This window comes from Hevea brasiliensis, chromosome 12, assembly GCF_030052815.1.
Source record: "Hevea brasiliensis isolate MT/VB/25A 57/8 chromosome 12, ASM3005281v1, whole genome shotgun sequence".
Lineage (NCBI taxonomy): Eukaryota > Viridiplantae > Streptophyta > Magnoliopsida > Malpighiales > Euphorbiaceae > Hevea > Hevea brasiliensis.
This window is the reverse complement of record NC_079504.1, coordinates 29,206,064-29,226,322: the sequence shown is the minus strand read 5'-3', so window position 1 is coordinate 29,226,322 and position 20,259 is coordinate 29,206,064. Positions and strand designations below refer to the sequence as shown.

Here is a 20,259-nt window from a genome sequence, read left to right as displayed (position 1 = left end):
AAGTATGCGATTTAACTGTAATGTGTTAGTGTTTATAATGTGTTAAAAAAATTTTAAAAATTAATTATGTTTAATATAATCTTCATTTTGTGTATAAAATGTAATATTGTGTTATTTTATGTTTTATGCATGGATGTTATATGAAATAAAATATGTTTTGTTTTTTGTGTAAAAATGTGGAAATTAGTATGAAAAATGCATGTTTGAAATTAGTTGCTAGGAAATATATTATTAATGAATGAAATTAATATTATTAAAAGAATTTATATTTCAATTAAAATTTTATAATTTTTATAGTAAAAAAGAAGAATGAAAAAAAGTAATAATTTATTATATATATTGAGATTAACCGAAAATTATGAGAAAGGAAATTTTGATTATATATTTATTAAAATAAATAATTTAGAAAAAATCATATTATAATAATATATTAATTAACAGTATATATTAGAGTTGAAATTTTGGAAAAAGTATTTATGATAAAAATTTACAAATTTATATTCTTATATATTGTAAATTTTAATCTAAAATTTAAATATTGTAATAACATGAACGTAAAATATATATAATTTAAGGTTAACCGAAAAGTAATAGGGTTTAGGGTTAAAAAATATTTAATAAAAAACACAAATATATATATATATATATATATATATATATATATATTATAAATTACCCAAAAAATAAGAAAATAACCGGCAAGTTAGCACTAACTTCATCACCAGTGGTGGTGGTGGGGGTGTAGAGGCGGAACCAAAGGTTTCGAGTCTTGTCAATGGTGATATCAGTGGTTTTGACACCATTGATGGGTTTCTTAGACAGAGAGGTTATGAGGTTGAAGAAGTTCATGAGAAAGCGGTTGACGGTGCAATTAGAGCGACAAGCGATGTCAACGGAGAAGGAGAGAGCCGATATGAAGAGGTTAACATTCCATGGGAGGTCCGGCCACTGTGTATCATCGTTTTGAGCCATTTTCGTCTCTCTTGGATGAGTAACAGGAGACGAATGCTGTGCAGAGGATAGAGAGGGATTAAGGGTCAGCACCACAAATATAAACAAGCAAAATTAAGCATGATTTTTTTAATTTATCTTCTACATTAATAAAAAAGAAATACGGATGAATGATGATTAATGGCCAGTAATCACATGGAGGTAGAATTAGAAATAATAGAAAATTGACACGTGATAATATATTAAATGGGGTATTGCAATATTAAAATTAAATACAAGAAATTATCACCTGGTCCCCTTCGTAACAATGAGAATGAGCGCCAATATTTTAATGGTTATTTCAATGAGAAACTAATCCTGTTCGGTACCCTACCCTAATCTCTCGATGAGATTAATGAGCGGTGTGTGAGCTGACCATGGAATGGACTGAGAAGTCTCCTCGCTAATATTAGTTATCTCATAGTTGTTAATTATTTTAATAATTATTAATTATTTTATTAAATATTAATTTAATAATTAATAATTAATTATATATATTGATTTAAAATAAAAATATTTAATAAAAATAATTATTAAATATTTATGAAATATAAAAATAATTATATCATCTTCTTGGCTCTAATTAAAATATTTATTTAATTATTATAAGTAAGAAAAAGTAATTTTTTATGAATTAAAAGAGATAATATTTTAATTAGAGTCAAAATATTAATTGCTATCTTATAATTATTGTCAAACAAAACTTAAATATTTTATTAAAAAATTATTTTGCTAAAAAAATTGGCATCGTTACTCTACAACTGTTGAAATCGGTCATCAATCAACAACGAAATATTTAGTCATTGCGACGAAATATTTATTATACTAGCAACTCCAGCCGGCCGACTATCTTGACACCGTCAAGTGGAGTGCATGTGCCGACAGCTTTAATAGCACGCGTGGATAGTTATAAACAGCCCCAAATTTTCTAATTTCACATGATGTTTAGCCTTCAAATTGATATTTTCTAAGCAGCATAACTATAGTTCATATTAATTACTATGCTTGGTTTCATCATACTGTACATAAAAGCCTGATTGTGTTTATAATTTGCTAAGACCTTACACATGTTCATACTTCATACTTCACTAAGATTGGGTTTTAAACCCATTTTTGGGTGTTATGCTAGGTTAGTCATCCTTGATTATGGGAGAATTTCATAATAAATAAATTAGTAATATATATATATATATATATATATATATATATGAAAGTTAAGGACTTAAATATATTTGACAAAAAATTGACACTTGGCTTCACCATTAGTTGACACTTGACACAATTAAAATAATAATTTTACTAAAAAATTATAAAGTTTTATAGATAATGTTTAATTATCTTATTTATCTACACATTCTAGGGTTTTCAGGAGAAGAAAGAAAGAATTAGAATGTTATAGATGAAAACAGGGAGGTTTTTTTTCTTAGATACCAAAACGAGGCCAGGAGCCCTTACCATATGTATAAATTACTCATGCTATGCCTCTTCCCTTCTATAGGTACTCTCTGGCTGTACCCTTTGTAACTTTATACGTATGATAACGGGATTGTCGCATCTAATATCATAACAAAGATATTTCTGATACACAGGATCCTCTGACGAGGCAAGTGTAGAGCATACGTGTCTCTGATTGCACAAGTATAATACACATTCTAGGGTTTTCAGGAGAAGAAAGAATGAATTAGAATGTCATAGATGAAAACAGAGAGGTTTTATTTCTTAGAGAAAAACTTGATTGTAAACTGAACTGAGAGTCTCCTTATATAGGCCTTAATACTCTAACTTTTACAGGCAACCGGGTAGCGACACTCTTAAAGTAAAACACACACTGATACAAATACACTTATTACATGATAACATGGCCGACAAGCTTTAACTTTAATTATGGAGTTGTTGACAGGTTGAGAGTCTGGTAGTCAGAATCATCTGAGTCATCAATTCCAAAAAAGTCCTTAGGCCATTGTCCATATTCTATGGGAGAAGGTGGGTCAGCATTCTCGATAGCTTCACAAGCTTCAATGTCCATTGGATCTTGGGAATCCTGCCAGATTGGATTAGACTAATTTATTGGTTCATTTTCAAGAGATTGGATGGGTCCAAGGGACGTGCATTTCACATGAGGAAGAGTCAGAGGCTGGTAATTATTTATCTCACAGAGATGATTGGCCAGCTGTCTTCTTAGGGGTCCCATAGCATCTTTTTCTAGGATTGAGCCATCATACGTCCTCCATTCATATTCAAAATTTTGAGACCAAAGGAGTCCATCAGGCCTTCTGAAAAAGGGTTTGTGCATGATAAACAGGGTCTTAATAGTAGGCTGAGTCCTGATGGGCCTTTCTTCAATTCCATGGACCTCTATGAGCCGTTTGAGACTGTATTGCCATGCAGAGATGGGCTTGAACCATTCAAGAAACCTGAACATGAGGGTCCTATTTGTGTTGTTGAGTGTATATTGATAAAGTGCTAAGAGACAAAACTCTATACCTATAGAATATAGGGTGATCATACACCATAGGAGCCATAGTTCCTCGAGAATGAGATCTCTATCAGGGTGAATGCTGAAACAGGTTAAAAAGGGATTGTCAGGGATGAAGAGAGATGAAGAAGGGAGTAATCCCCTTAGAGTATTTCTGGCACTCAAGTAGTGAAATAAATGATCCTTTGCAAATTGGGCTTTTTTGGAATGGGTTGATTGGGAGAGCAACCTTGACGGAAACTGTCTGGTGTGGGGATAAGGAAACTAGGGGTATTTGGAGAGGAGGAAAAAGCCATTAAGTTCAAAGGAAATGTAAAACGGGAATTAATGAGGTGAAGGTCTCTGGGTCTAGACAAGAGGTCTGGGATCAAATTTTGTTTTCCCTTTATGTGCTGGACTATAAATTTATACTTGGCGAAGTAGTCCTTTAACCTTAACAGTTGTGGTTCAGGAAGGGATTTGTTCTTGAAATCTAGAATCTTTGGGAAAGATAAGCTGTCCATGATCACAGTGAAATGATGTCCAATGAGATGAAACTCAAACTTATTGATACCATTTTTGACAGCTAAGATTTCTTTGTACACAGAGTGATAATGCTTTTAGGATTCTGGGAACTCTCCGCTGGCATGACCACAGATGTATTTTTCTCCTTGGATTTCTTTGATAAGGACAGCACCCCAGTGGGTGTCACTGGCATCAGTTTAGAGCGTGCGATGTCCTGTACTGGGAATCTTTAGTGGTGGCGGATTTGAAGCCACTGCTTTAAGGGCCTTGACCTCTTCTGTCTGTTCTTTTCCCTAAGGAGGTGCAGTTTTTTTTAGCATCTTTGAAAGTTTGCAGGTGTGCGTAGCGATATGAGGAATAAACTTTCTGATGTAATTGACAATGCCTAAGAATTGTTGTATTTGTTTTGTTGATAAGTCTCTGTTAGAAAACTTTAGCAATTCTTCTGCGATATGGGGCCCTGTCTAGTACTTTCCATCTTTAAATCTCATTCTAAGCAAATCAATATCAGATTATGCCAAAGAACTCTTCTTTTGAGACAGCATTATGACATAAGATTCTACTATGGATTGAAAAGTGGTCAAAAGTGCTTTATTAGCCGTGACATCTTTTGAGAACAGTACTTTAAGAGAATCTGCACAGGACTTCAAGAGAAGTTCTTTATGTTCTTAGAACTCCATTAAGGCATCTGCTAATGAATACAATTTAGGAACAGAGGTGAAAGGTTGAAAGTGTCTTTTGTATTTCAAACCCTTTGGCAGAATCTTCAAATGTTTTGCTTGTTGATATAAATCAAACCCAATCAACAAGTCTTTATCAGGGAGGTCAGATCCAATGATTCTGGTCCAGAGGATGCAGGTTGGAAAGAACTGAATACCAATGGGTTGTTTGGTAATCAGGTTGGTTTTAAAAATGTTTCCATCTACTGCTTTGAAATACTCCATATGTGGGACCCAATATTCTGGAGGGAGTATGGCTGGGTTCATCATACTCTTATGGGCTCCAGTATCAAGAAACCCAATAACATTTATGGGCTATTCATATTTACTGGGCAGGACATGTAACGAGACTAGAGGAACAGGGATAGTGTTTGGGCTGTAGGTAGGGGGAGAGGACTGGATATTTTGGGCCAGGTAAAATGGATAATGGGCTTCAAAGTCGGACTCTGAACTTTCTGAGGATGGAGATTGGGCTTGGTCAAAGTTAGCATCATCTTCTCCAAGGGCGAAGATAGTTTCTGCATCAGGTTCATCTTATTCTGAAAACAAGGACTCAATGTCATCATGTTCCAAGGAGATATGAGAGACTTATTGAATGTGCTATATAAGCTTAACAACTTTATTTGGATTCTTAGGGAATTTTTTGCATAATGTCCACGATTTTCGCAAATGTAACAGCGATCAGATTTCTTCGTGCCCATTCTCCTTTTTTTGAAATACCGAACTAGCTTCTTGCCCTTTCGATGCTTGAAAGGAGGCTTTGATTCGGAAGAACTGGAATATCTTTTGTGATGACTCTTCTTCTTAGGCTTACATTCACAGTTCTTTTCTTTGCATTTGATGGTAAGGTGGGACTTCTGACAGACATTCTTTAATGTTTTACTATTATCAATAATGTCTTTGAATAGCCTCTATTGGTCACACATCTTCTCCAAATAAGCTAGTGTCATTTGGTGTATTTCTCCAATGGTAATGGCATTCATGGCCCTGCAGGTGGCAGCAATGCTACGGTGTAGCTTTGGTTGCAATGCTTCAGGAAGAGAAGCAATGTAGGTATGCCGCAGGTTTATATTATTGTAGCCATTCAGCAAGTAGTATCGCTAGACCATATGCTGGTAATGCTTTTCTATATCTGCTCTCTTCAAGAAACAACAATGCATGTCAAAGAATTCTTAGCGTAGTAGCTTGTTGTACAAAGAGGCATCTCTAAGAAATTCTGCGAAGATAGCATTAATAGCTTGCGGGATGGTTAAATGGCAGAATTGAGCTTGTTGATATTCTCCAAGCGAGGTGAACCAATCTTGAAGGGTACCAATAGCCCGAGAAATGAATTCCCTAAGGACAACATGGGAATCAGTGCCTTCTCGAAGCATCTAGACTTCTAGCCAGGCTTTGAATTCTATAAGACGGTCTCTCCACTTTGATGGAGGTATGTCATCCAAAGTGAACCATGGGCCCAAACTGGGCTTAGACTGGTGTTGGGTATTTAGAAGTCCGAAATCCAGTATTGGATCTTCTTCAGGTATCTCTACCTGTGGTTCTTGTGCCCGAGGAGGCCCTGAACCTGTAAGGCCTGTAGTGCCACTGGTAGAATCTGTGATTGGAGAATGATCAGTTTGGGATGAGGCTAGTTGTTGTAGAGGATCAGCCATGAGCAAAGTTGTGACATCCATTTTCCCAGATTCACTATCATCACTGGAAAAATCATCATCATCATGAGAAGAATTATTTTCTGAGTCAGATGGCACAGAGATCATGTGCTGAGGCGGTGGTTCAGGATGCATTTTTTCTTTGCCTTTATCAATTTTTCTTTTTGTGGTTTGGGATTCATCAGAAGAGGATAAACTGCTAGGTTCATATTTGGTGGGTATCAAAGGAGGTACTGGTCAATGGAACAGAGGGGATGGATTGTATGGTGTAGGAGTGGGATCATAAGAAGGAGTGGGATCATAAGAATAGTTGAAAGGACCAAAAGGAGAATAGGCAGGTTCAGATGTTATAAGGAAAGGATTCTGTGATCTTGGGGCAGAGAAAGGGCTGTAGGAAGCAGGTGCTTCGGTTAGTCTGTGAAGATCTGCTTCAACCTGAGCCAATTGTTTCTTTAGTCTCCTGATCTCAGCTTCCTTTTGGGTAAACTCCATACCAAATCTCCTTTGTTGTATCAAGGATTTAAGATCTTTGTTAAGTTGAGTGATCTTTTCTTGTAATTCCCTGTACATATTTTGAGCAAACGCAGTAAAAGAATCCACCTTCTGATCAATGTGCTGAGTTCTCGTAAGAACTTGATCAATCTTAGAATCAATACGCTGTAGAGTTTTATTTTAAACCGCTGCGTTCTTTGTTTGCCAGTTTAGAACTTCTTCAGCTTAGGTAATCAGGGTTGTCTGGCCTTCAGCATCAACTTTAGTTGAGTGGATAAAAGGTATTGTGGAGATTTTGGTTTGCTGATATGTCTGTTGGGCTAGCGGAGGGTACTCCGCTTCATATGAGATAGGAGAAAACATCATGCATGGTTGTACCAAGGGCAATGCAGGAGGTAGAGTTGGAGGAGGAGGAGGACAAGACCGTCCTTCCTTTCTAATGATTTCCAAGGCAAGTTCGTAAATTGAAAGAAACTGACCAAATACTCCAGAGCTTCTTGCAAATCTCCTCAAATTCTCAGAGAAAATTATCCTGACAATAGTCTATGGATAGACATCCATGAAAAAATATATTAAAAAAATAATAATTTTACTACAAAAATTATAAATTTTTATAGATAAAATTTAATTATTTTATTTATCTTTATCTTTCTCTAATTATAAATTTAGTCATTAGTATCGGATAATGTTTAACTAAATAATTATATATGTTCTAAAAAGAAAATTAAATAATTATATCTTAAAATGTGTGTGTGTGCGCGTTAAAGCCAATTCACTTGGATTCACTTAGGTTCCAACTTCTCCACTGGCGAGCCCTGACAAGAACGGGGATGGCTACATCAACGAAAAGGAGCACTGTATCGTAGGCCGACAGAAACAGGGATGGCTACATCAATGAAGAGGAGCACTGTATCATGCTGACAGAAAACGGGGATAACTAAATCAATGAAGAGGAGTTCCAAGAGATTGTCAAAAGACTTTTTTTTTTTTTCCTCCTTTCCTCATCGTTGTTCTTTCTTGGCAATGGATAGTATTTTAGTTATATTTGTACTGTTTAATTAGGAAGAAAAAATAAAGAAAAAGAGAAATCAAACAATTGAAATTTTGTGTTTTTTATTTTTTTTTTTCATAATTAAGGCTTTGAACAATTAGCATTAATTAATAATTAAAAATAGAACTTGCACTCAGGAAGATCCAATTCATTGGATTGGGAGGAAAACAATAAATAAAAACAAGAACTGATGAGCATCTTAGAATAAATAAATTTATCTTAAAATATGTAATTATTTATATCTAATATAAATATAATTTCAATTTATTTCACACGCATATATATAATAAAATTTAAGAATTATATCTTTTGAAAAAGAAATTAATAATTTATTTTATAAATAGTATGTATAAGATATAATTAATATAAAAGCATAATTAAAAATAGAAATTTTATATAAAAATTTCACTCTAATTTATCTTTTTTCTAGTTATAAATTTAACTATTAGTATTAGATAATATTTAACTAAATAATTTATCTTAAAATATATGATTATTTGAAATTAAAATATAAGATAAAATGAAATGAAATATATTTAATATAAATATAATTTATTTATTTCAAATATAAAGTAAAATTTAAGAATTATATGTTTTAAAAAAAATTAAAAATTTATTTTATAGATAATACATAAAATACAAAGGCATAATTTAAAAAATAATATTTTTATATAAAAATTTCATTATAATTTATCTTTTTATAATTATAAATTTATTTATTAATATAAATAATATTTAATAAATAAATTTTATATTAAAATATATGATTATTTAAATTTTAAAAATTTCACTTTAATTTATTTTTTTAATTATAAATTTAATTGTTTGTAATAGATAATGTTTAACTAAGTAATTTTATTTTGAAATATATAATTATTTAAATTTAATAAATAAGGTAAAATAAAAGGAAATATATTTATTTTAAATTATTACCATGTAACTCATGGGACTAATTGTGCCAGATTTGAGTCTCCACTTTTTCAATCCTTTATAAAAAAAAAAAAGAAAATTTAGTGAGTTTGGAGAATATTTAATGCTTTATAAAATATATTATTACTTGAAATTAATATGAAATCAGTTCTGTAATAATTGAGTTTAAAAACTATGGATTACTTAATGGTAATACTTGGACAATTAAAGAATCATGTATAATTGGGATTATTTGTATGATTTTTTTTATGAGTAAAATATATATTAAAATTAAAACCAAGAAAAAAAACCTGGAAAATGAAGTAAAATAGTCCAAAATCAAAATTAAAAAAGAAAAAGAACATGTAAACATATTTATATCTATATAAATATATAAAAGTAAAGTATAGTAATTTTCTCTTTCCTACTTAGCAGCTTCTATAAATTTTAAATATATTTTCTAATTTTTATAAAAGTAAATGGCAATAGTAATTTTCTCTTTTTAAATTTTCTCTTTTCTACTTGACAGTTTCTATAAAATTTAAATATTTTTTTTTAATTTTAGCAGATAGGACAATAGTAATTTCTTTTTTCTTCTATAAATTTTAAATATATTTCTAATTTTATTTTCCTAATTTCCTCTTCTTACTTGGCAGCTTCTATAAAATTTAAATATATTTTCTAATTTTAGCATATCGGACAATAATAATTTCTTTTTTCATATTTGGTAGCTTCTATAAATTTTAAAATATTTTCTAATTTTATTTTTCAATTTTATAAAAGTAAAGGACAATAGTAATTTTCTCTTTCCTAATTTCCTCCTCACCTGGTAGCTTCTATAAGAATTTTAAATATATTTTCAAATTTTGCAAATAGGACAATAATAATTTTCTCTTTCTTACTTGACAGCTTCTATAAATTTTAAATATATTTTCTAATTTTAATAGTTTCTATAAATTTTAATTATATTTTTTAATTTTATAAAAGTAAAGGAGGACACACCCTATGATATGGATTCAAATGATATATGTAGTGATAAATATGCATGTGGTGTTCCCAGCAAAGGTTCCCACATCATTTAGTCCATAGGACAGATAATAGAACAAATAGTGGAACACAAGATAGACATAGAAAATAATAGAAGATATCATAGAAGGAGACCAATTAGGAAGGGGATAGGAGGAGGATCGGGGTTGGTACTTGGAATGTTGGATCACTTACGGAAAATTAATGGAGCTTGTGGATACCTTGGAAAGGAGAAGGGTGAATATTGCTTGCATAGACTAAATGGGTAGGAGAGAAAAGTAAGGAAGTGGGTATATAAATTGTGGTTGGAGAGAAACAAGAGCAGTGGGTATAATCAGAAAAGAGTAGGAGATAGAATTATACTAGTAAAGCTAGTACTAGACGGAGAAATAATAAATATAGTTAGTGCTTATGCCCCACAAATAGGACAGAGTAAACAAAGGTTTTGGGAAGATATGGATGATTTAATGCAAAGCAAATGAAGAGAATGTTTTCATTGGTGGAGATTTGAATGGACATGTAGGAAGTGATAAGTAAGGTTATGAGAATGTTCATGGAGGTTTTGGTTAAATGAGGAGGGAAAAAGTATCCGGATTTTGCTATGGCATACGACCTAATACTAGCAAATACCTACTATATAAAAAGAGAGTCACATTTAGTGACTTTCAAAAGTGCGCAACATAAAAGCCAAATCGACTTCCTCTTAACCAGTAAGACAAATATAGCTCTATGCAAGGATTGCAAGGTCATTCCAGAGAGGCTTTAACAAGTCAACATAGGTTGGTGGTCTTGGATGTCAAGTTTAGGAACAATTCAAGTAAGGTCGGAAGAAATAGTGTAGCTCGAACAAAGTGGTGGGAGTTCAAAGGAGTAAAGCAAGTGAAGTTCAAAAATGAGCTTTATGGAAGCTAGATATGGAGGCCAATGATATGTGGATACAGATGGCATCAAAGATTAGAGAAGTAGCTAGAAAAGTACTTGGAGTCTAAAGGACATGGACCACCCTCAAAGAGAGATGGTGGTGGAATGAAGAAGTACAAAAGGCGGTGAAGAGAAAAAGGGAATGGTATAAGAAATTACCTAAATGTGATAATAATGAGGCATAAAGATAGCAAAGAAAGAGGCAAAACCTTTGAAAAGTTATATGAGAAACTTGGAACTAAAGAAGGGAGAAAGATATTTATAGATTAGCAAGGAGTAGAGAAAGGAAATGTCAAGATCTCAATTAAGTTAGGTGCATTAAGGATAAAGAAGAAAAAGTGTTGGTGAAAGATGAGGACATTAAAGAAAAATGGAGAAATTATTTTAATGATCTCTTTAATAATAGTCAAAATGGAAATAGCGTGAATATAAATTATAGAACAATAGAAAAGAATGTAAATTATACTAGAAGGATTAGATCTTTAGAAGTAAAGGAAGCACTTAAGAGAATGAAAGTAGGTAAAGCTGTGGACATGAAATACCAATTGAAGTGTGAAAGTATTTGGGAGATATGGGAGTGGCATGGTTAACTAAATTATTTAATAAGATTCTAAACTCAAAGAAAATGCGATGAATGGAGGAAGAGTATTTTAGTACCTATTTTTAAAAATAAGGAGACATATAGAGTTGCTCAAACTATAGGGAATTAAACTCATGAGCCATACTATGAAGTTGTGGGAAAGAGTTGTGGAGCATCGACTACGTCATGATACTTCTATCTATATCAATCAATTTGGCTTCATGCCCGGTCGTTCAACTATGGAGCGATCTTTCTCATTAGAAGCTTGATGGAGAAATATAGAGATGGGAAGAAAGATCTACACATGGTTTTATTGATTTGGAGAAGGCTTATGATAGTGTTCCAAGAGAGGTCTTATGGAATGCGTTAGAACAAAAGAGGGTATCTATTAGGTACATACAAGTATTGAAAGATATGTATGAAGGAGCAACTACTATGGGAGGGGACACAAGAGATTTTCCGATCTCAATTGGATTACACCAAGGATCACCATAAGCCCTTACCTTTTTACATTAGTTTTAGATGAAACATATACAAGAGAGTATTCCTTGGTGCATGATGTTTGCGGATGATATTATTCTGATAGATGAGACACGAGAAGGAGTCAATAGGAAGCTAGAACTTTGGAGAAGTACTCTAGAGTCAAAGGGTTTTAAGTTAAGTAGAACAAAAATACATGCATTGCAAGTTGTGATAGGGAAGGAGTTAGTTTGAATGGAGTGGCACTGTCCCAAAGTAATCACTTTAAATATCTAGGCTCAGTCCTTCAAGTAGATGGGGTGTAACACCCTAGGCAAATCCCACATCGACAAAACACGGGAGAGATGCTGGGTTCATAAGATGGAGGTTCCTAACCACTATACAATATCACTAGTGGCCGGGCCATTACACATTATGGGGTTGGGGCGTGCTTGTTCAACCAAGAAAAGATTTGGGCCATATATGTGGAGCCTTGGGAATGAAACCTCCCAGGGACAAATCGTGTGAGGCCATGGGGCCAGCGGACAATACTAACTGGAGAAGGATCAGGCTGTTACAATTTCTCAAAATGAAGTATTATCTATTGCATTCATATAGAAATTCATAGATAATAAATTACAAGTTTTCATAAATAATTGTAAATGATATGATACATGAGAATATGATATGGAAATGTGTAAAATGAATATGAACATGTTAACAGGTGATTAGTGGAATCCGCCAGATGCTAATAAAATAAGGGAGGCAAATAAGATATAAAAAAATTTTCTACACATAGAATACATGTTTTAAATGACATAAAAGTTTACAATAGATATGATAAAACAAGATAGGGTGCTACATGGGGATGTGAGGAGGATGTTAGTCATAGGATTAAAGCGGATGGTTGAAATGGACGTGCACACGGAGTTTTATGTGATCGTAAGATTCCCAATAAATTAAAAGGAAAATTTTATGCTATATGGTAGTGAGTGTATGCATCTAAGATAAGAGTTGCAGAGATGAGAATGTTAAGGTGGATGAGTGGTCATACTAGACTAGATAAAGTCCGTAATGAAAGTATTAGAGAAAAGGTAGGAGTGGTGCCAATTGAAGATAAGTTGAGAGAATGGAGATTGAGGTGGTTTGGTCATGTGAAGCGTAGACATACGGAGGCTCCAGTTAGACAAGTAGAGCACATTAGGCTAGATGATAGAAAGAAAAAAGGGGTAGACCTAAATTGACTTGGAGGAGAGTAGTACAGCATGACTTAGAAGCATTACACATTTCTGAAGATTTAACCCAAAATCGTTTAGAGTGGAAAAAGCGAATCCATATAGCCGACCCCAAATTTTTGGGATAAAGGCTTAGTTGAGTTGAGTTGAGTTGAGTTAATTTTATAAAAGTAAAGGATAATAATAATTTTCTCTTTCCTAATTTCATCTTTCTTACTTGGCAATTTCTATAAATTTTGAATATATTTTTTAATTTTATAAAAGTAAAGGACAATAGTAATTTTCTCTTTCCTACTTGACACCTTCTAGAAAATTTAATTACATTTTCTAATTTTTATAAAGACTTTCTACTTTGTAGCAAGAGCAATTTATTCCTTTTTTTTTTAATTTCCAATATATTTTTCAATTTTCATAAAGGTTTTCCTACTTAATAACATCTTTATAATTAAAAAAGTAAAGAACAAGAGCAAGTTAATATATTTTCTAATTTTAGCAAATAGGATCATGGTAATTTCTTTTTTCCTTATTGTTAGCTTCTGAAAATCTATATAAATCTATACCTATCTATTTATACCAATATAAATATATAAAAACAAAGGACAAATGTAACTTTCTCTTTCCTACTTTATAAATTTCTGTAAATTTTAAATATATTTTTCAATTTTTATAAAAAAGCAAAGAATAAGAATAATTTTCTCACCCTTATTTAGCAACTTTTAATTAAGAGAAATAAGTTGTTTTTAATTAAAATTAATTTGTTTATTACTCGACAACTTTTCAAATTACTCCTCCATTCCTATTTTAGCTTTTGATATACAAACATTGCAATCCCTGTAGTACCAATTTTCTCAATCCTATTTAGTAATTTTTAATTTTTAATTAAGAGAAATAAGTGAATTTTAATTAAAATTAAATTATTTATTATTTAAAACTCCTCAAATTACTCATTCATTTCCATTTTAGCTTTTGATATTCCTCCATTTCAATCCCATATAATTCAATGTTTATACCGTTTTTTCTCTTCTCCTTTTAAACTCTCAAAGTATTTAATTATTTTCATATAAGAGCAATTAAAATGCATATAAGTCAATGTTTGTAACCTATTTTCTTCCCTTTAAATTTCTAAAATATTTAATTATTTTCATATGACTTTTAAATGTTAGATTTACTTTACGATTTTCAATCTCAAAATCAAGGTCCTATTTGATTAATTCTCTCGCTATCTCTCTTCTCCTTGATGCACAAGGGTGAGTATACTTTACACTATATAGTTTAATACATATTCATATTCATACTTTATTTTTCTTTATTTGGTTGCTGAGAAGTGAATGTATATTTGAAATTAGAAATAAGATTGGTGTAGAAAAGGTTTGGGTGCAGCCCATGATTTTAGGAAAAGAGAATTGATTCTTAGAGTTCTACAATCTGCCTTGCTAACAAGGGATAGTTTACTAAAAGATGGATACTCTCCTCCGCTACCAATGGACATCTCTATCTATCTCCTATTCAAATTTGCTTATTTTCTGCACTTTCTGGCAAAATAAGGATCATGGGTTCTTTCTATTTTTATTTTATGAACTATATCTGATTTGTAGTTGCTATCTTTCTATAACATTTAATATATATAATGACAATAATGCATTTTAAGTAAATTCTCTTTATTTTAGTTATAAATTAATGTTTGTAATATTTTTTCTTCCCCTTCTAAATTTTCAAAGTATTTAATTATTTCTATATGAAATTAATCAAACTAATTTAATATACCACCTTATCCTTTTTTATAGAAACAAAAGAAAATTCTAAAAAATAAAGTGAATAACATGAGAGTCAAATAACCATTTGCATTTTCTTAATTTACGTACAATAATTATTTTTAAGCATTTGAAAACATTAATTATAAATATACTACTTTAGGGTTTAAATGATGGGCTTGGGCCTTTAGAGAGCTAAGTCTAGGTTTTCTTTTTACATTGGTGGGTGTTTTATTGTGGGCTTGGGTTTCATTTGTATCTAGGCTATTCGTTAGGCATTTTTAAGCCATTTGTATATGGAATTTGGCCCATTGGCTACATCAATATTAATGACTTTCATGCTTTTGATAAAAAAAAAATGAAAAAAACAAATTTGGGAAAGAGAAAAATGAAGAGAAAAAGTTGTAAAAGAAAATAAACGTAGAGAAGAAAAAACTCGCTAAAGGTTTCAGGAGACAAAATGTGTGTTGTATTGTAATCAGCATTTAGCCATCAGATCAAACTAGACTAGATTGGTCTCTAGAGTTAAACTTACAATACAATGCCCAAATCAAGGGGGGCAATTTACAGTCCATGTGAATTTTTATTAACCAAGATGGAATCCCATTTCATGAGTACATGGTACTACCACCACATGGGAGTCCTTTTTCTTAGGAAGATGAACCAACGTTTTTATCATGTTTCATGTATAGTTAACATCAATCACTAACGTCGGATGTTGACTTCTGTCCTCGCCATTATGGATCACATGAACTCCACAATGGTGGAGGCCTATGAATGACACGCATAAGTCGGATCTATCTCCACCAAACACCAACATACTTGGGATTCAATCTTCATTTCATCTACTAGCCACTGGTTCCTCCAAATCCGTGGGAAAAAAACTCACTACCCAAAATCTCTAAATCCATCAAGAAAATGTCAGGTAGATACGCATCATCACCTCGCCTTCCATTGAAGACTAGGCTCGGCCTCGCCACATTCTCCTTCGCTGCGAGCACCGCTCGTCGCTCCAATTTCACCATCAACCGCAATTTTATGAAGATCTTTGATCCTAAAGCTCCCTCTTCTGCAAAACCCATCAATGGTGTCTCCTCTTTTGACATCACCATAGACCCCAGCAACAATCTCTGGTTCCGTCTCTACATTCCCACCACTACCTCCTCCTCCTCTAGATATGTTGAAGCTAGTTTGCCTGTGATTGTCTACTTCCACGGTGGTGGGTTCTGTTTCTTGGCTGCTAACTCAAAACAGTTCGATCATTTTTGCCGGAGACTCGCCCGTGAAGTTCCTGCAGTTGTGATCTCCGTCAACTATCGTCTAGCACCAGAGTACAAGTACCCGTGTCAGTTCGAGGATGGTTTCGACGCATTAAAGTTCATAGACGGCATGAACTTTGAGAATTTCTCAGCGAAAGTGGATCTTGAATGGTGCTTTGTAGCCGGTGACAGTGCCGGAGGGAACATAGCTCATCATGTAGTGCTCCAAGCTGGTGAATATCGGTTCTCCAACATGGACGTAATTGGACTCATAACAATTCAACCATTTTTTGGAGGAGAAGGAAGAACAGAATCTGAAATCAGGCTCTCAGGAGTTCCAGGACTATCGATAGAGCGTTCAGATTGGTATTGGAAGGCTTTTTTGCCGGAAGGAGCAGACAGGAACCACCCGGTGGTTAATGTTTTTGGGCCAAACGCAGTGGATATTTCCGGTGTGCATTTTCCGGCGACACTTGTTGTTATTGGAGGGTTTGATATATTACAGGATTGGCAAATGAGGTACCACGAAGGGCTGAAGAAATCAGGGAAAGAAGTGTACTTGGTTGAGTATCCAAATGTGATTCATGGGTTCTATTCCGTGACTGAATTGCCTGAATCTGCTTTGTTGATTAGTGAAGTGCGGAAATTCATCAGAAAGCAAACGTCTAATTCATAGCTTTGCTAAATGTTGTTTCCAACTCTGGGAAATCTCTCTTTCTCTCTCTCTCATCTGAAGGAACCAAGCAGAGAAGAAATGCTTCCTTCGGATTGGGAGGTGATGCTTCATGTATATATACAGCTTGAGCCTCTGAAAAGAATTTAAGATTATGATAGGTTGAGGTTATTGTGAAAATCTACTTCTACTCTGTGTTATATGTTGGCTTGATAGAGGAATCTTGTTTCCAAACATTTCAAGTTGGGTCTTGTGAAGATTTATTACTCCCTAAAGTTTGTTCCTTTGAATCTTTATTTAAAAATGTATGTGGATGTTGCCTGTTAGAACTTAATTCTCTAGGCCTTTACCATGCCTTTTGTATAATCTTTTCTATGCAATGATATTATGTTTCACAAAACCAAGTTCATAGGTATTTTTTGAAGATCTTCCTTGTTCTTTTAGTTTTGTAAATTATATAAATAAATTTTTTTAAATTGCTATTTATTGTATAAAAATGATATTTATTATTAAGTTTTAGTAGTATTGAAATCCTCTGTGAGATGAAGATTTATTAAAAAATTTATATTAGTATTTGATGTACGATATATTTGAGTATAAAATCCTATAAAAGAAAATTAGATTTTTGTATGAGTGTGTGCTATGAAAAATCGAAATTGGATAATATAATGACAAAAGTAAAATATTATATAAAAATAGATAAAAGAAAAATATATATTACAATTACAGAAAAAAAAAAAACTGTTTATAATCAAAGGAAATTAAAATTTGCATTGAAGACGGTCTCTGCATCTTCTATCCATAAATCACTCTATTGATATATAAATAGCCCAGCCCAACGTTTCATTGAGGAAAAGAGCCCGTTAATTTCTAATTCTTTTGAAGACGAACTAACAGTGGCGGTAAATGTTCATATCCAACTCCAGAAAGGAAACTAAAAAATCTTAACATCAAGCATAGAAATCAGTTTCGAAATAGGACTTAAATCCCATTACTTAATGGTTATAGTTTCCTACTTTCCTTCCATTCTCTCTCTGTATTTATATGCATTAATCATTAACCTCTCTCTCATTCCAGTCTCAGAAACATGTTTCCAAGAATGGAGAAACAACCCCTCGATTTCTGTGGTTCTTTCGATATCTCCGGGGCTCAGGAAGCAAATAAAGATCAACTTCTCTCAGCCAAGCTATGCGATAAGAAGAGGAAGTACCAGCATAACCTCGAAAGTGAAGAAAATAGTGGAGTTTCGACTGATTTAACCCTTTCTTGTGATTTTCCCAGCAAGATCAAAAGGCCAAGAATTAGCAAAATCAGTTCATCTGCTGAAATTAAGAAATCCATTCCCAGTGTTGTTGTTGTTTCAACTGAACTAAAACTATTCGATGAAACTTGGATTGGTTATGCCTCGGCAACTGCAAAAAGAAGGGAACCTGATGATGATGTATCCAAAGAGTCCTCGAATTCAGAACTCAAAACACTGGCCCGAAATACTAAGAATGAGATAATTTGCAATTCTGTAGAGGAGAGAAAAAAGAGGCTGAAACATCCGGTTTGGACAAAACTGGCACTTTCTGATCCATGGAAGATTAAGAAGAGGCTAACGGGTAGTGATCTTGGTAACCATTGTAGACTTTTGGTGGGATCAGTTTGGGTCAAGAATCATATTTTGCCATTTATGAGCAATGAAACTGTTGAGGAGATCAGAAGAGACGGTGCTCGAGTTCCTTTCTGGGATTGCGATACTAACACCGAGCAGCATCTGATTTTGAAGCATTGGCATACAGCCAAGAGTTATGTGTTCATCAATGGCTGGTTGAATCATTTTGTGAAAAGAAGGAAGTTAGTTGAAGGAGATTTGATAGGGATTTATTGGGATCCATCAGAAGACATATTCAAATTTTCTGTTCTTGAGAGAGCTTCTGACGTCTATCCATGAATGTGTTGCATATTATTCTTCTTAGGATTTTGGAATTTGTTTGCATTTTAATTTGTATTTCTCAATTATTTTGTTTCTTAATAATTGTACTATAAGCTTAGTCAGTTGAATTATGGAAATATTTTGTTGAGTTGAAATTTCTCATAATATATATCCAGGAATTAATCTTAAATTATTTTACTGGGAAAAATTTAAATTAATATTTTTTTATTAAAATTTTATTTTTCTCATTTAAAATATAATTATCATTCCTTTTTGAGTAGGGAACTTGAGGAGTAGGACTTCAAATTTGAGTATGAGTAGATAATATGTCTTTAACTATTAGACCAAATTAAATTAAACATATAATAAACATTTATAATCCTATGAGAAATAGTATTGCATGAATTTTTTTTTTCATAATCATTAAAAATAAAAAAAAACTAAGATTTTAAAATTTGTAATTTTTTTTATATATACTAAAAATTTATTATATATAAATACTAAAACTTACATGAATATTAACATTATGATGCATCAATATGTAATTTTAATTTCATTTTTACTTTTTATCTATATAAAATTTGATTGCTACTTATTAGTTCATAACTCTACTATCCACTAGTTTTTTACATAAAATAATAATTATTTAAGGTCTAATATTATAAATTTTTAAAAATGTAGTTGATTGACATTTTTTACTAAAATAGTGCCCGCGTGATGCTGCGGGATAGTGTTATTCTCAAAATTAATTCATTTAGAATTTACAAAATTATATATAATATATAGGATAAATTTTAACAATCGTCTCTAAACTTATATTGCTGTAACACTACAGTCTTTTAACTTTAAAATATAACATAAAATCCCTTAAACTTTTAAATTTTACACAGTAAAATCTCTCTAACTTTCAATTATTGATTTTTTAGTTAGAAACTGATGTGAACAGTTTCAATATGGTGTTTTATCAACATTTCTCTTTCCTCTCTTTTGCAAAGTGTAAAATTATTTTTTCTATATATGAAAAATTATTTTGTCTATAGAGAAGAGAATTATTTAATTTACATATGGCTTGAGAGAGAAAAGAAAAATACTAATTAAGCTCCATATTGGAACTGTCTAGGTCAGTGTCTAACTGAAAAATCGATAATTAGATATTACAAGAATTTTATTGTGCAAAATGTGAAAGTTATTTAGGTTTTATGTTACATTTTTAAATTAAGAGACTGTAATGTTACAACTAGATAAGTTTAGTAACGATTGTTAAAATTTATCCTAATATATATCATTATAAACGGAAGTGTGTTATTGATGTCGATGTAGGCTAATCTGTAGAATTCAATAAATCTTTTTTCTCTTCAACGTGTGAATCATTATAGATAACTTATACATGCAAATTCAATTAAAAATTTTAAATTTTAAAATTATATATATAATTTATTTTTCATGATAATATCAGATAATAGTTTATTCATACGTAGCAACAATAAAAAATAAAATATATTTAAAAAAAGTAAAAAAATCTTATATTATTTTTTAATTTAAAATAAAAAAATTATTGCTTAAACCTAATCTATTATACATCTTATATCTTAAATGCACGTTAAACTACATCAATCCTAAAAAGTGATTAACTTAATTATTCTCTAT

General features: G+C 32.0%; 2 protein-coding genes across 2 annotated transcripts; both read left to right on the top strand.

The window, feature by feature from the left end:
• Positions 1–15,524: 15,524 nt before the first annotated feature.
• Positions 15,525–17,094, top strand: LOC110652054 (probable carboxylesterase 18). Its single transcript, XM_021807551.2, has one exon. The coding sequence runs from the start codon at positions 15,681–15,683 to the stop codon at positions 16,695–16,697; it is 1,017 nt and encodes a 338-aa protein (XP_021663243.2). The 5' UTR covers positions 15,525–15,680; the 3' UTR covers positions 16,698–17,094.
• Positions 17,095–17,793: 699 nt separating this feature from the next.
• LOC110662697 (B3 domain-containing protein At2g33720-like) lies at positions 17,794–18,630 on the top strand. The gene has a single exon (XM_021821777.2). The coding sequence runs from the start codon at positions 17,794–17,796 to the stop codon at positions 18,628–18,630; it is 837 nt and encodes a 278-aa protein (XP_021677469.2).
• Positions 18,631–20,259: the final 1,629 nt, after the last annotated feature.